A 14,384-nucleotide genomic window follows, 5' to 3' on the forward strand; every position below is an offset into this window, starting at 1 on the left:
CAGGACCCAGCCTAACTCTCCACCCTGTCTGTACTATGGGGAAAATGAAGATGGGTGGCACTCTGGGAGGGATCAGCTTTCCCTATTAGCTTCCAGGTTGTTCATTCATAACTACATTTGGCTTGTAGGTGTCTACATGCATTTGAAGACTCCCCTTTTCTTAATGCGTCCAGCTGGTGAAGTTATTTTTGACTTAATGTTGCAATTAACTTCAGCCTTCAGCTACAAGGGGTCCGTTGTCATGCATGGTCTTCTGTATGTTTCATGGCACCTGTACACCCATTCCCCAGGAAAAGCAGCCTACTTCGATGCTATGTATTTGTAATCTTTCTGGCATGAATTATCTCAGTATTTTTCCTAGAAAGTGCATTAGAAGAGTGCAATGATACCTAGTTCCTGACAGTGTCACAGTGACCCAGTCAGCTCACACCATCCTCAGTGAATATGGAAATCCTCTGCACCCATTACCATGGGCTCTGCTCTTGCATCAGATGGTTTACAGCAGGGCAAAGACGGAGTCCACTGGTTTGCTTTTAAAACTATGTTTTTATGTGCAGAAGTGCTAGAAACTTTTCTTTTTCTCCCATTAAATGAAAATTTAAGTTCTGTAGCTATTAGAAGGCCAGTCTGCTCCTCAGCTCACAATAAACCACAGGTGAATTGGCAAGGTATTTTTCAAGCTCTGACAGAGGCAGTGTGACAAAATAAATAGCAATGCTAACAATAGTAACATATTAACAGTAACAAAATAGCTGTTTACCACAGTCAGTTTTTGTTTGGAACTTATATCTTTAAAATGATAATTACTAACTAGTGCAAGCACTGTCATTTTTTCTGCAGTTGCTCCTGCTGACTGATGCTGTCTTATTGTTTCCTAGTTTTCCCTCAGGTATCTGTATCTACCTATTATCACTTGTATTTAGGCTGTAGGTGTTTTGGCTGGGGATCTTTTTGATCAATGCTAATGTAGAATTTAGATCAGCTGAATCTTCATCTGTGGCTGTGACTGTTAGACACTTGGCTGACATAAGGCATAGTGAATGGTATTAAATCTGAATCTAAAAGCTAATTTGGTAAAATATTTGAAAAAAATTCTATTTCTCTATGCATTTTTGTAACACTGGTGATGCTTTTTGTTTTTAAAATAAGGGCTCCCAGGGCATGCTGCCCCTATTTAAGCAGAATAGCTGTAACAGAACTTTCAATTCCCCATCTCTTTTCAGCATTCAATGTGGATCCAGACTGACAAACCCAGGAGATGTGAGGCATCATTTTTAGATATTCCTTTGTGTATTTTGAGGGCTCTTGTTGTGATGAAATGCTAAAAATATTAAGCCAGAGCAGTAGGTTAGAAGTGAGATGATGGCTCAGAGACTTGACCAGCTTTCTCTTTTAAATCACAGTGGCACAAGAGCTCATTTGACAGAAACTTCTTTTCCAAATGATGATGAGCTTAAAATACAGATTGTGTATTCTTTATTTGTTTGGGACCTTCAAGAGTCACATGACTCAAATTTAACTGAAGAAGACTTGCTATCTATCTCTACTAGTTAAGTTCGCATCCTGAGAAGCAGATTCATGTTATTCAGTTTTAATTCCCAAAATAACTTAAAAATTTCTTTCTATCATGGAGAAGATGACAAACAGCAAAAGAGACAGTAGTCGTCTCTGCTAAATCAGATTATCTGTTATTCAGTGCAAAAGTGAACTGACTGGAACCAGAATCTGGTTAAACAGATGATATGGTTGATGCCACTCATCATCAAGAATGTAAAGTATTGAAAACAGCTGACACAGCTGAATTTGACATGAGACATCTGTACCCTGCATTCTGCCTGTCTCTTCTCTTTATGTTGGCCTGGTGGAGACCACAGTGAATGCATGGAAGAGGATGCATAGGTCACATAACTGAAAGGTAAAGGTGAAAGATGATAGTGAAGTACTACCAAGAGTTGATAGCAGCGTCTGCCAGACTGTTTCCCTCAGAAATCCTTGGAAGCACTTTGTTCATGTCCCACAAAAAATTCTCAAGTAACTTTTCTTTTCTGTAAAGGGGAAATTACCACCACTGGTAAATTATAAGAAAATGGGATGCTCAGTTAATTGTTTGAGCTCTTCTGTTCTTGACAAATAAAGACCCCAGTGAGGCATTTCCTTAGGAAGCTCTGTCGCTGTTTTGGTAGAAACGGTAGCCATCCCAAAGCATTTGAAAGAATCATTGTCAGTATCGCTATTAACTTGTCAGCCTTCCCAGGTTCCATTGCTTTAAAGTCAACCTGAATGAGAAATTTCAAAAAGTAGCAGACTGTGTCTTGCACACCACTCCCTACTTCACTTGAACTCGAGCTGGGACTCACATAAAAAAGGAACATTAAGAGTGCATTATATATGTGATAATATATTTCCAGCATTTTTTATTCACAATAATAACTGGGCTAAAAAATATGTCTAAGTTCCCCATCAAATTAAGCATAGTTTTATAAATAGACGGAATGAAATATATTTAAATTAACTATGAGTTCCTGATTATCCTAGGAATTAGTAATACCTTGCTAACTACAACATGTCCCATAAAAGTCTGTTTAAACAAGTGAATGCAAATAGATTTAGCCATAAATAAATAAGGATTTGTTTCTTCACTGTCTAACTTCAGGCTACTACAGAGCATATACAGCAGCCGATCAGGCCCAGCACACCCTACATACCTGGAGCAGCACTGGAGCAGTGGTTGTAAAACTGAGGCCAGGGTAAAATGAGTGGCTAACTGTTCCCTTGCTGTTATTTAACACAGATTGGTAAGAATAAAACAATACCATCTTCCCCTCAGGCTGTGCACTATAGTTTCTTCATATTTAAGGCTAATAGGTTGATTTTTTTTTTCTTTTTTTTTTCTTCGAAGTAGAAAGGCAGTCAAAGCTGTCTTGGACCAAATTTATTTCACACTCACTAGCTTATCCTGTTTTCATCACATTTCTATATCTGAAAGTAATTTCAGTGTGGAATAAAAGTTTCAGCAACACGATCCGAAGTAATTTTTCCCAATATCTCTTTATGTAGGATTTTAATTTCCCGAAAGTCCAGCCAAAGGTGGAGTGTATTTTAAGGCAGAGCCTATGCATTCTAGTGCTGACATGAACAGTAGTAGCGGTGAAGTGAAATGCTGGACGATGTGGGAATGGAGTGTATTAAAGATGTGTCTGTATGCAGATAACTCTGTGCTGTGTGAAAGCTTCCGTGCAGTTTCTTCAATCATGTTTTGTTTGCTTGGGATGTTCAGCCGATATTTTCAATACTCTGCTTGCCATTTGCACCACCTAAGATTTCATCTATCGCACCAGGTTTACATTTCTGGCTTGTCTCAGCATGTGTCCACAGTAAAACCTGCTTTAAATACCCACTAATGGCTTTGTCTGTCTTTCTGGTGTTCTGTACTGTACTTACGTAAGGTATTGAAACCAGTACAAGATATCCATTATAGAATGAAGAATAGCTCCAATCTTCAACTACTTGCCCTGAAGGGTATTTAAGGTGGGAAGCTAGATTGTTAGTGACATGTCCCTGTATACTCCTGATGTGGCTTTTTAGACTTAAAAGAGTACTTTAGATACCTCCCTCTGGCAGGAAGCGTTCTTACTTGCTTTTAGCTAGACCTGTTTTCTTCAGAACTAATGTCAGTTTTCAGTGAGTAAACACAAATATTGTCATCGTTGTGAACTGTATTTTTTACACTAAGCAAACCTGCAATAGGAGTTACAGTGATGGTGAATATGCCATAGATTTGTGGAGACCCAGCCCTGTGACTGTTATTTGCTCTCTGTGGTGGCTGAAATCCTGGTCCCATTGATGCCTGACAGTTTTTCCACTGTCTTGAATTAATTCAAGACATAATTAGGTGTGTTTTTGTTTACATGTATACATCTATGTATTTATTTCTTATGTACACATAAGAAAAGCATTTTAGAGACCTGATTTGTTTCATAAACAAAGAATCATTATGTCTGATGCACCATATTTCTAGCAGCCTTGTGCCACTAGGAAGCCATTAATCCAAGGTATGTGATGTCTTCTTGAACTCCTTGGGGAGAACATTAGAGACATATATCAGGACCTTGGGACCCTTCTTCCTGGACTGAATGTAGGGCTTTTGCAGAGATCTTCTCCTGGAGAACGAGATCTTTTGAATGAGGCAACATAAATGTCAAGTAGGGTTGAGGCTAATTTTAGGATTTGAACATTTCTAATGTCTGTTTCTTGTATGAGTTCTCACTGGAGATCTTCCTTGGATTGAGGCATTAGCTGCTCTCTTGGTGTTTCACTCACTGTAATTTCCTTCTCAGTTCAACATTTCATCTAGGAAGGCCTCTTACATGGTGTAACTCTTTCTAATTTTGTGAAGCATTAAAAAAAATATATATTTCTGAGACTTACACCACCTCATGGAAGTAACCAGGAGTTTAAAGGCAGTTTGCCACACGGAACCCAGCTCCAACCCCAAACATGACTCTGTAAACCTCCTTCCCTCAGGCTGTGTGTTTTAATCCTGATGCTGGCAGTTGTACAAAGTGCATGTCACAGAGGGAATTTTTAGTACCCACGTTGATTAGGTGCCCTCCACTGTCCGTTCACCAGTGTTGTACTAGATAGGTAGACTGGTCTGCAGATGCACTAGGCAAGCTAAGGGCTTTTAGTGCCACTACAACTATCTGCAGTTTTTCATGTTGCCGAACACTCCCTACATGTCCCGTTATACATCTGCAAACTAGTTTGGGAAAGAGTCCATAAGAATTATTTCAGGTTGCTCTTCGCACTGTGTAACTGGGGGTGTTTGTTGGCTTATTCAGAGGCCTTTGCAGTGATGGTGGCATTTTCCCCAGCAGTTGGGCTTGGGGGGAGCTGCTCTGCCTGGGGAGAAGGGGAGCATCAGCAATGCCATGCCTGAATTGTTGGCCCTCCCACGCCAGCCCCTGTGCCCTCGTGCAGGTTTGCCCAGGGCAGGCAGAGCTCCCTAGGTGTGCAGCACTGTGCCTGCTGCAAAAACTGATCCAACAGTTCCTTGATGATCAAATTGCACTAACAGTGTTAAAGATTGAAAGTTCTAAAGATTTCTTTGAAACTGGTTGTAAGGCATGTCCTTTTTTCTCTTTGGATAAAATTTCATTTGCAGAAATGGTCTTTATTTTTTTCCTTTTCCCTCCTTTTTTTTCCCCCTGCCAAAAGGAAATAGAGAATTTTAGCGTTTTGATGATTTCTATAGGGAAATTACAGATAATTTTTTTGTGCTGTTTCTTCTCTTAGTTGAAAAAAACCTGAACGAAAAAGAGGGAGAATGCCAAACTTCCTCTAAACCTTAGATCTCAGAAAAGTAAAGCATTAGAAAAAAGTTAAATCTCAGAATAGTGTGAAGGAGAGATTATGAAAAATTTTATCCCAGTTAATTAAACCAAATTCAAAACAAAATAAGGGTCTCCAAAATGAAGAGAAGAATTTTTTAAAACAGTGCTGCTGCTAATGATTTCTGGGGAAAACACACTTTCTTGTGTTCTGATATTAGGAGAGTCCCTTTTTAGTTCCTTTCCTGTGAATGCATAGTTGGGAAGTTCACTGAGTTTTAGTTGGCTAAAAAAAACAAAGATGGAAAGATGCGAGGAGTCAGCTACAACAAATTAATTTCATTTGTATTATTTCCTTTTTGCAGATACTTTCAAAATACAGCTATGCCCACAGCAGAACAGAGTACTAATTGTATTAAAGCAAGCAGAATTCAGTATAATTTAATGTAATTTCTAAGTAGGCACACATGCTCTTTGCTACATATGCAGTATAATGAAGAATTCTCTGGAGACCCACAATTTTGAAAATTCTGTTTGATGCCATCATGAGAGACATTTAAAGAGCCTTGTTTAAAAATATCTTCACAAATGCTGAAGATTTCATTCTTTTGTTTCTGGAATATTTGTTTATCTGATATTTTTCTGGTTTAAATTTCTTATGCCTCATTTGATACTGTGTTGGGACTGGAAAATTGATGTCTGTTTCGGTAACTATTTACAAAATCCAAGAATTATAGAATGGTTTGGGTTTGGAAGGACCTTAAAGATTATCAAGTTCCAACCCCCATGCAATGGGCAGGGGCACCTTTCACTAGACCAGGTTGCTCAAAGCCCCATCCAACCTGGCCTCGAACACTGCCAGCTTCTCTGGGCAACTGTTCCAGGGTCTCACCACTTTCACAGTAAAGAATTTCTTTCTAATATCTGGTCTAAACATACTTTTTTCTGCTGAAAGCCATTCTCCCTTGTTTTATTACTACATGCCCTTGTAAAAAATGTAAATTAAAAAAATATTTACGTATAAAACATAGTTAGCCCAGGAAAAAAAAATCAAAAGTTAAACTACAACTTTAATATATCTTTAAAAAGCCCAGATAATTCTGGTGTTTCGCCTTATTTTTAAAAAATCCAATAAGCTAAACTACCAGTTGATTAATAACTCTATTATATGGCAGTCTAAAGATGACATTGCTTGCATATATTTAAGCTATTCAGCGACTCTATTAGGTGGCTTAGCTTCCAAAAAGAAAGATTACACTCAACAGGGCTTAGCAATATATAGTTATATCTTCTTTTATAAAGTCATTGATCTAAGAAAAGTTTGTGTATGTAAAAGTTTATATATGTAAAACATACTGTAGGGGGCATCTTTTAAACCGAAGTTTAATACAGCCAATGCTGGAACTGACGAATACCATGTTCCAAACTTTCTTCTGTAACCACAAAATTTGGGTATACGAAGTACTCAGTACTCTGGAAGCAGTTAAGTGACTCTTAAAAGGTTGCTGTTGCCCTTACCCAGAAACATCTCAAAGCCCTAGTGTGTTACTTTATGCTTTCAAGATCCTTGAGAAATTAGCCTTCTGTAGTTGTGGATTTAAGATAAAACATTACACAGAGAGAGGGATAAGGGGAACATGTGGAAATCCCTTTTTTAGCTGATAATTTTGTAGGAGCTGTTAATTCACTTGGAAAAATATAGGAGGAATCTTTGGGTCTAGGCTTCTGGTATTAGAATCAGGTTTTGGTATCATTATGATTTTACAAAAATACAATTTGCATAGAAATGCTTGTACAGGTGTAATAAAATGTAAATATACTAAAGCAGCTTAGGAGACTACAGAAAAGTTCAAATTTGCTTTTGATGTGTTATATTCTTGTAGTTTGTTCTGGCTGGCTGATGGTCTAGATGTACATAATCGTGCTCCAGAAGATGAGCTCAACTAATTAAACTTTTGAGGCTTTCTGAGCTTTATGTACCAATGACTTCTGAGGATAGATTTGCGCTCCTTTGATTTAAACTTTTGACAAGGGGAGAATGCTCAGAACTTCTCCACCTCTGTGGTTGTTGCTCCTTTCCTAACAGAATCTCCCCTTCACATTCTCAGGTACACGCTGGTGGATATTTTGCGCGCCATACTTCTTTCTTTAGAAGCCATGATAGAAGACCCCGAGCTTCAAGTGAATGGATTTGTTTTGATTATAGACTGGAGCAACTTCACCTTCAAGCAGGCCTCCAAACTCACACCAAGCATGCTTAGATTAGCCATAGAGGGCCTTCAGGTAACGTTATTCTTTTCTTTTCATAATTCTCCTTCATTTTGCAGTTCATTACAAATCTAGGTGGCTAAAAAACCCAAAAATCCAAGAACTGAATAGCAAGGCTATTAACACCTTAAGGTATGGGTGAACAGGCAAGCTACTGTGGCACAAGGTAAAGAATGAACTCAGTCAGCTAACTGCAGTAACTCCTGATGTGTAGGCTCCCTCTTTCCTATAAATAAGAGGAAACTTTTTGGTCTTTATTCCGAAGTGACTGGCTTCCCGTAAATTTAGACAGTACCTTCTGCAGCAGCAAGTTAGAAGTAATCAGTTATTCATTAGCACAGCGCTAATGAAATATGGGTTGCTGCTGCCACGCCAGGTTGTTTTTATTTCATTGATTCCTTTGGAGACAGGCGCTACATAATTTGTCAAGAAAAGTGTGGGGCCCTGTGATCAGACAGTTAGCTGGGACTATTTATTTACCCAAAGTTCAGCATGTGCTCGACTCTTTTTCTGGGTCAAAATTAATCTGAGAAGCAGCTTCTGGGACTGAGTATACAGTGATTTAAATTTCTTTCAGCTCTTTGCAAATGCACTTTATATAGCGCAGGCACATTGGTGGAAAGGATACTACATAGCTCTCGTCTGTCTCCTAAGATATTTTATGCTTATTAAAATGAAAAACTAACATTGTCAAGGTGGTAGTTTTCTGCGCAAGCTTGAGTTGCTGTGTTAAAAATACCTGTAATTCACTCCCGTGGCAGTGTGCCTCACTTCTACAAGGACAAATATTCCTTTTCTATGACTTTTCTATCATTTATACGTTTTTATTACTCACAGAGCAAAATAACAGCCTTATTTTTGAACTTTTCTTTTTGAAGAAACTTGCATAGCAGTAGTATGGAGTTTTGACCTAACTGATGAAATGGCTTAACCAGTATTCAGCCTGCTGTTGCACCAGAAGGGTAGTGGCAGTCATGAGACAAAGATGTCAATTTTCATTTTGTTGAGTTTTCTTATGCAAGAGTATGATTCTAATGTCCAACTACATTAGAAGGCAGCAGTGAGATCTGTGTTCTAGTACTACTGCATTTCCTTTTATTGCTTTCAAAGTTGTTTTCTTTTTTGTGCTTTTTTTTTTCAAAGTTAGTCATTGTTTTCTGGTTTAGAACATGAATAAATGCTTTAGGAGTCTTTGTTTTCAAATGGTGGTGTTTCTTCTTGGGCATTACTCGGAGATGGTTATTTTGTAGAGAGTTGCAGTGGATAACTGCATGTGAAAATATGACGGATGACCTACCAAACTTCTGGTGGGCTCTGCATTCTCTTACTGTTGATTGGTTCATGACTGAACTGGGTAGGAGTCCATTGGCTTACTTAGTTTACCCATGCCCCCAGCTCTGTATGTTCAAGTATCCCAAGTTTGATGGGGGCCGGCACCCACAGCAACAGTTTGTGCCCACTGTCTTCAGTTCTGTTGACTCCAGAGGTGTAAAAGTGGGCATGAAATACTCCAGAAGAGAGAAGGAAAAGACATTGAAATGGCAAATGAGAATTAAACTGTTCTAATGCTCGAGGAATCTATCCTAATCTATGACAAGTATTGTTACCTGTCATAGATTAGGACATGTACTTTTACAAAGTAAAAGTACTTTTACAGGGCCTTTTGCAACAAGTATTTTGAAGAAATCGATTAGTTGGGCTCTCATAATGCAGTGATCAATTTTCTATGGAGAACCACTGGAGGACTGAGGGCTACCGTTCTTAGGGTATCAAAATTGATTGACTCTCTAATGATCCCTTCCCAGTAGTTATACTACTTGAGGGGTTGTTTATGTTTAGGTTCCTCTCCTCTCCGACCCTCCCCTCCCCCCTCCCTTCCCCTCCCCCTTCTTTCCTTTCCCTTTCCTTTTTCTTTTCTTTTCTCTTACACATTTTTCTGTGTAAAGATATATTAGAATCAATGGGAAGGCCTAAAGACAATTGTACTGAGCATCTTGGAGGGAGAACCGCACTTCAAAAAAACCTGTGATCAGGAAGGAATTAAGAGGAAAGCATGGTGGAAAGGTGGTACAGAGAGACCCTGGGCAAGGTATGGGTCTGTTTCCACATTCTTGCAAGTTTCCTTGCCTCAAATGTTATATTCCTTTACCTTCAACAGGGACTGCCTTTTCTTTTATTTTGGAGAAAAATGCGTAGCAGAAAACATCATTCTGAATGATGTCAAAGTAAAAAGTGCTTAATCAGGCAGTATGAAAAAGTATAAGAACAACTCACACACACTATTTATTTATGACCTTCATAAATACTCTCTGTTTAATCAGAGAAATAAAATTTACTTTGGCTTATAAGATTTAACAGGGCTCAAGATGCTGAACTTTACCATTTGGAGAATTTAAATATTTGTGTTGCTTGGGTGAAAAGGGACAGTGAAAGTGGGATTAGTGACGGCTGAATTTGATGTTAATCAAATCCGTTTGCCTCCTGAATGAAATCTACTAAATTTGCATTATATTTGTTTAGCTTCCATGGTGAGGAGAATACTCAATATATTATGTACCAAAGACATTACAAGCTATGGCATTTTTGGGCTTTTCACTACGGCGTATTGTTTAGGAAATTGCTTTTGAAATTAAGATAAGTAAATATATAAAGTTTTCTATTGAAGATGAGTTCTGCTATATGCTTTATCTGCATATGTATGTTAAATGGGAGTATGAGAAGAATCATACCCAAAACTTATTCATAAATTAGAAAAACTCTTCTTACATGGTTGTCTTCAGGAAAAAGAGATGTTTGGCCATGGAATTTTTTATGTTAATGGACAGTGATTATCTGTAATCTGATGTGAATTTACAGCATATCCATCACAACAGTGTTGTACCAAATAATTGGTTCAGTGTAGGTCAGTGCTGATTTTTAGATGAAATGGTTTTGCTAGCCAAGGAGAAAAAACTTGATATGGAGGTTGAGGCACTTGGCTGGGACTCTTGATGCTCCAATCCTAGCTCATACACTGGCTGTGTGCTTTGGGAAAAAAGGAACAATACTCTTCCCTGCAGACGCTTGTGGCTACAGCATTTATGTTGCTTCTTATCAGCCAGAAGGAGGATTTGCTCTTAGAGCTTCTACACCTTCCCTAGTGAAGAATAAGAAACAAGTGCAATATGTAATACTCTCTATATTCTGAGAAGGATCTGTCTACATTAGGTGCCTAGGAGTATCTAATTGCTTAGAGCTGTAAACCCTGAGCAGAAGGAAAAGTTTTTGAAAGCTGGGACTGAAACTCATGCCTTGACTTTAGCACTTTGTGTTGGCTCTCCCCAGCATGCTCAGTGTGTGGATGTTTGTGAATTCCAGTCTTTAGGTGCCCACTTCTCCCCATTCATTGGTTTCTGTAGCCAAGCGCTAATGTCGGGCTCGTGAAGAAGCCCATGTTGCTCAGCAAATGGGTTCTGAAAGCAGGGAGTGTTAGAGCACTGTGTGTTTCAATACCCAAGTGCCCTGAATATGTGCCTTTCAAAAACTTAACAAAATTTTACGTCTTTAACCAGCAAGAGGTTGCAATCTCTGTGCTTCAGCTACATTTCCCACTGAAAGCGAACTCTTGAGAGCTCAGAAGAAAACCAGTCCTAACTTTACATAGACAGTGATGAACTCTGAGCTCTTACCACACAAAATTGACAACTTGATGTTATGGTCTGATAAATAGCTGTATAAAAATATCATCTCAATACAGGATGTTGTTCAAAAAAGCAGATCAAATGCGAAGAATTGTAAGGAATTGAATAGAGAGCAGGGAACACAGTGAAGTCACTACAAAAATCTGTGGCATCGCTTCCATCTTGAATGTTGGGGAGGCTTCTATTTTTATGTTTCAGAAAGACTATTGTAGAAATGAAGAAGGACAAAAGTGTGGGCTGGTTTCTGTATGAGGAACAAATAAGTTGGCTGGGATTCATCTAGTTGGAAGAAGAAAAACTGTAGAGGGAAAGTACAGGAATCTATAAAGCAAAACCATAGTGTCACAGGATAATTCAGGTTGGAGAAGACCTCAGGAGATCAGGAAATCCTACTTCCTGCTTAAAGCAGGGTCCCTAATGAGGTGAGATCAGGATACAATCAAGATCATGGGTGGCTGGAGAGAGTGGACTGTAGATGTTATTTGTTATCTCCATTTTAAGAAATGGGCATCATCAGGACATACTAGGAAGAGGACTGTCTCTTTCTAAGACATGGTAATTCTTTGTACAATATCTGGGTAATTTGTGGTACTCTATGCATTGGGAAATTCTGGGTGCTTAAAGTTTAGCCGTGTTTAGGGAAAATGCTTAAGTTTGTGAAAGAGAAATGAACTGAGGATTACTAAATATGTAAAACCAGCATCAAAGTTCAGAATTCCTTGGGCTGCACATAGCTGGAAATGAGGTGGATGCTGAGTGGAAATAATCACATATACTATCCAAGTTGTAGCTACTCTAGGCTCTTATTTTTGGCCTCTGTTAAGGGTTAGGAGGACTTTTAGTGTGACATAATTAAATCAAGAGTATATTTCACCCCATGGCCCCTTCTGCCAAATCACCAAGCTGAGAACACTTGGGCGGAAGGAGGGAGGAGGTTGTGGCTATGATTATTTTCTTTCTGATAATATTTTTTTTTTTTTGTATAAGCCTTATCTGGGCTTCTCCCTGCCACCCCCGCCCACCCACGTATCAGGACAAGTGTTGTTTTCAGAAAGCAGGTAAAAACAGTTTCAAAGACAGAAAATTCAATTTGAAATGATATTGAAAGTTGGGACTATTATTAACTCTGACAGACAGCTTTGGGGTAATTATAAGTGAGTTTTGCAAAATGGGACATTGTGAGTATTCATGAGGCACTTCAACTGATTCGCTAATATTTAGTATTTTAAAACCTGGACCACTAACTGCTTCTTAAAGACTTGATTTCTATTAGTGCATAATAGTAGTTGCAGGCATGATAGATTTTTTTTTTTTTCAGGGTGTCACTCGGGCAGGCTGTGCCTTGAAATGCTTTGCAAAAGTGCGTAGCTATTGGTAGCTGAATGTGAATGCTTTTCCTCTAGTTAAAAAGCTGGTGAAAAAGAGATGATAAACATTTAAACTGGCAGCTGAACATATGTGGATAGTCAGCATTGTTGCAGAAGACAGAAGACTTTTTCTTCTGGGGTGAGGGTATTTACAGGAAGAAACAGCAATAGTATTGCGGAGGACAAGGCAGGTCTTTGACTTTGTCTTTTTGTTTTGTAACAGAGGAAGGCTTCATAGGCTAAAACAAACTCACTACTGCAAACATGAAAGGAAACCAGAAAGTAAACGAAGACAGCATGCTTGCAGCTACTATTACTGTCGAAAACATCTTTTACACAGCCGTTAGTATGAGTATCCCCAACCAGATTTGCTGCAGCAGTGTAAGGTGGAAGTACCAAACACCAGACCATGTGCAGTCTGGTGATGAAAGTGACAGGACGTCCTACTCCCTTTTTCTCTAAGCATGAACTCCATCTGTATCTTACTGGGAATCTTGCCTGAACATCAGGGTTAGTTAAACAAGCGCAGAGAGTGCTTAAATTTCGCCACTTAGTTCTGGACTACATCTATGCAACCAGCAGGTTGCAGTGTCAAGATCCTAAGACAGGAATGTCTAAAACTAAGGATACTTCTGAACATGGTGTTTTGACTTCATATAATTTCATGTTCACATGCTCTGTGCTGTGCATGATTGTTAATAATGAGTTTAAGGAACAGTTATTACTAGCAGTGAGCATCAGAGAGCAGCAAGTCACAAAATAGAACTTTGGATGTTTTTGCATCCAAACTTTAAACTATAAAGCCCACTCATTCAGTGGTTGAGTTTTCCACCAGTTTTTGAGAACAGAATCCTGACATTTCACACAGTGCTTGGGAGAATATTAAAAAGTAGCAGACTCAAGCCTTTGATGGTAGTATCTTCTGCTTTCAGGAGGTCTAGTAAATCATGTAGCTGCTTTCATTCATTTTTTTCATTAAAGAATTAAGTTGTTTGTAAATGCTAGAGTCCGCTGAGCCCAGGACCTCCCAGAGAACCGAAGGATGTGCTTGTAAACAGCGCAATTTCATACCAGTGCAACTCGTGTTCTGTAGCAACAGCAGCAGAATGGGATATTTTTCCTAGGAACTTGTTAGTTTGCAAGAGTTTGCTTACATTTGGTCTTCTCTGCTTGTAAAATGGCCATCAAAAATGTTTACCATCAATTTACTGTAGAAACAGGGTGAACTGGAGGTGATATTTCTAACTTCTCACCTGCTGTCTGGATTGGCTTAACCTGCCGGGTAAGAAAGAAATTGATGACCATAGCTCAAATTCAGCTACAAACAGGCATGTTTGTATAGACATAACCATTAGTCACTGTGGTCCCAGCTATTAACCTGTTACCTGAAGACAGAAGAATCAGTTTCCTTGCTAGATTCTTTTATGATGCTCATAAAAAAAAAAAAGTTGAATGCCTTTGGAATGTTAATATATTTATTCTCACAAACACATTTTTAAGATGAGAGGATACCATCCTTTTTTTTCCTTTTTCTTTTTTTTCCCCTCAACTGAGAGCTATTCCACTAAAAGATTACTATTAAAAATGTCTTCTAACTTGGGGTGCCCACTGTGACAGGTCATGGTCTGATTTTCAGTCACTTTTTATACATTTAGAGTCCAGCTGCCATTAATTTTTGATCAGGAGGATTCAAGACTTTAGAAGTCTTCATCTTGAGCCCCCAAGCCAGGAGTCTGAAT

General features: G+C 38.7%; 1 protein-coding gene across 1 annotated transcript in view; it reads left to right on the top strand.

Annotated features, from left to right (window-relative positions):
• The window catches only part of CLVS2 (clavesin 2), a 59,555-nt gene that overhangs the window by 3,263 nt on the left and 41,908 nt on the right, over nt 1-14,384 (top strand). Inside the window, exon 2 of the mRNA XM_017829982.1 lies at nt 7,439-7,613. Coding sequence (XP_017685471.1) covers nt 7,439-7,613 — 175 coding nt within the window. The remainder of the gene's footprint in view (nt 1-7,438; nt 7,614-14,384) is intronic.

Source organism: Lepidothrix coronata, unplaced genomic scaffold (assembly GCF_001604755.1).
Source record: "Lepidothrix coronata isolate B3197 unplaced genomic scaffold, Lepidothrix_coronata-1.0 Scaffold5, whole genome shotgun sequence".
NCBI lineage: Eukaryota > Metazoa > Chordata > Aves > Passeriformes > Pipridae > Lepidothrix > Lepidothrix coronata.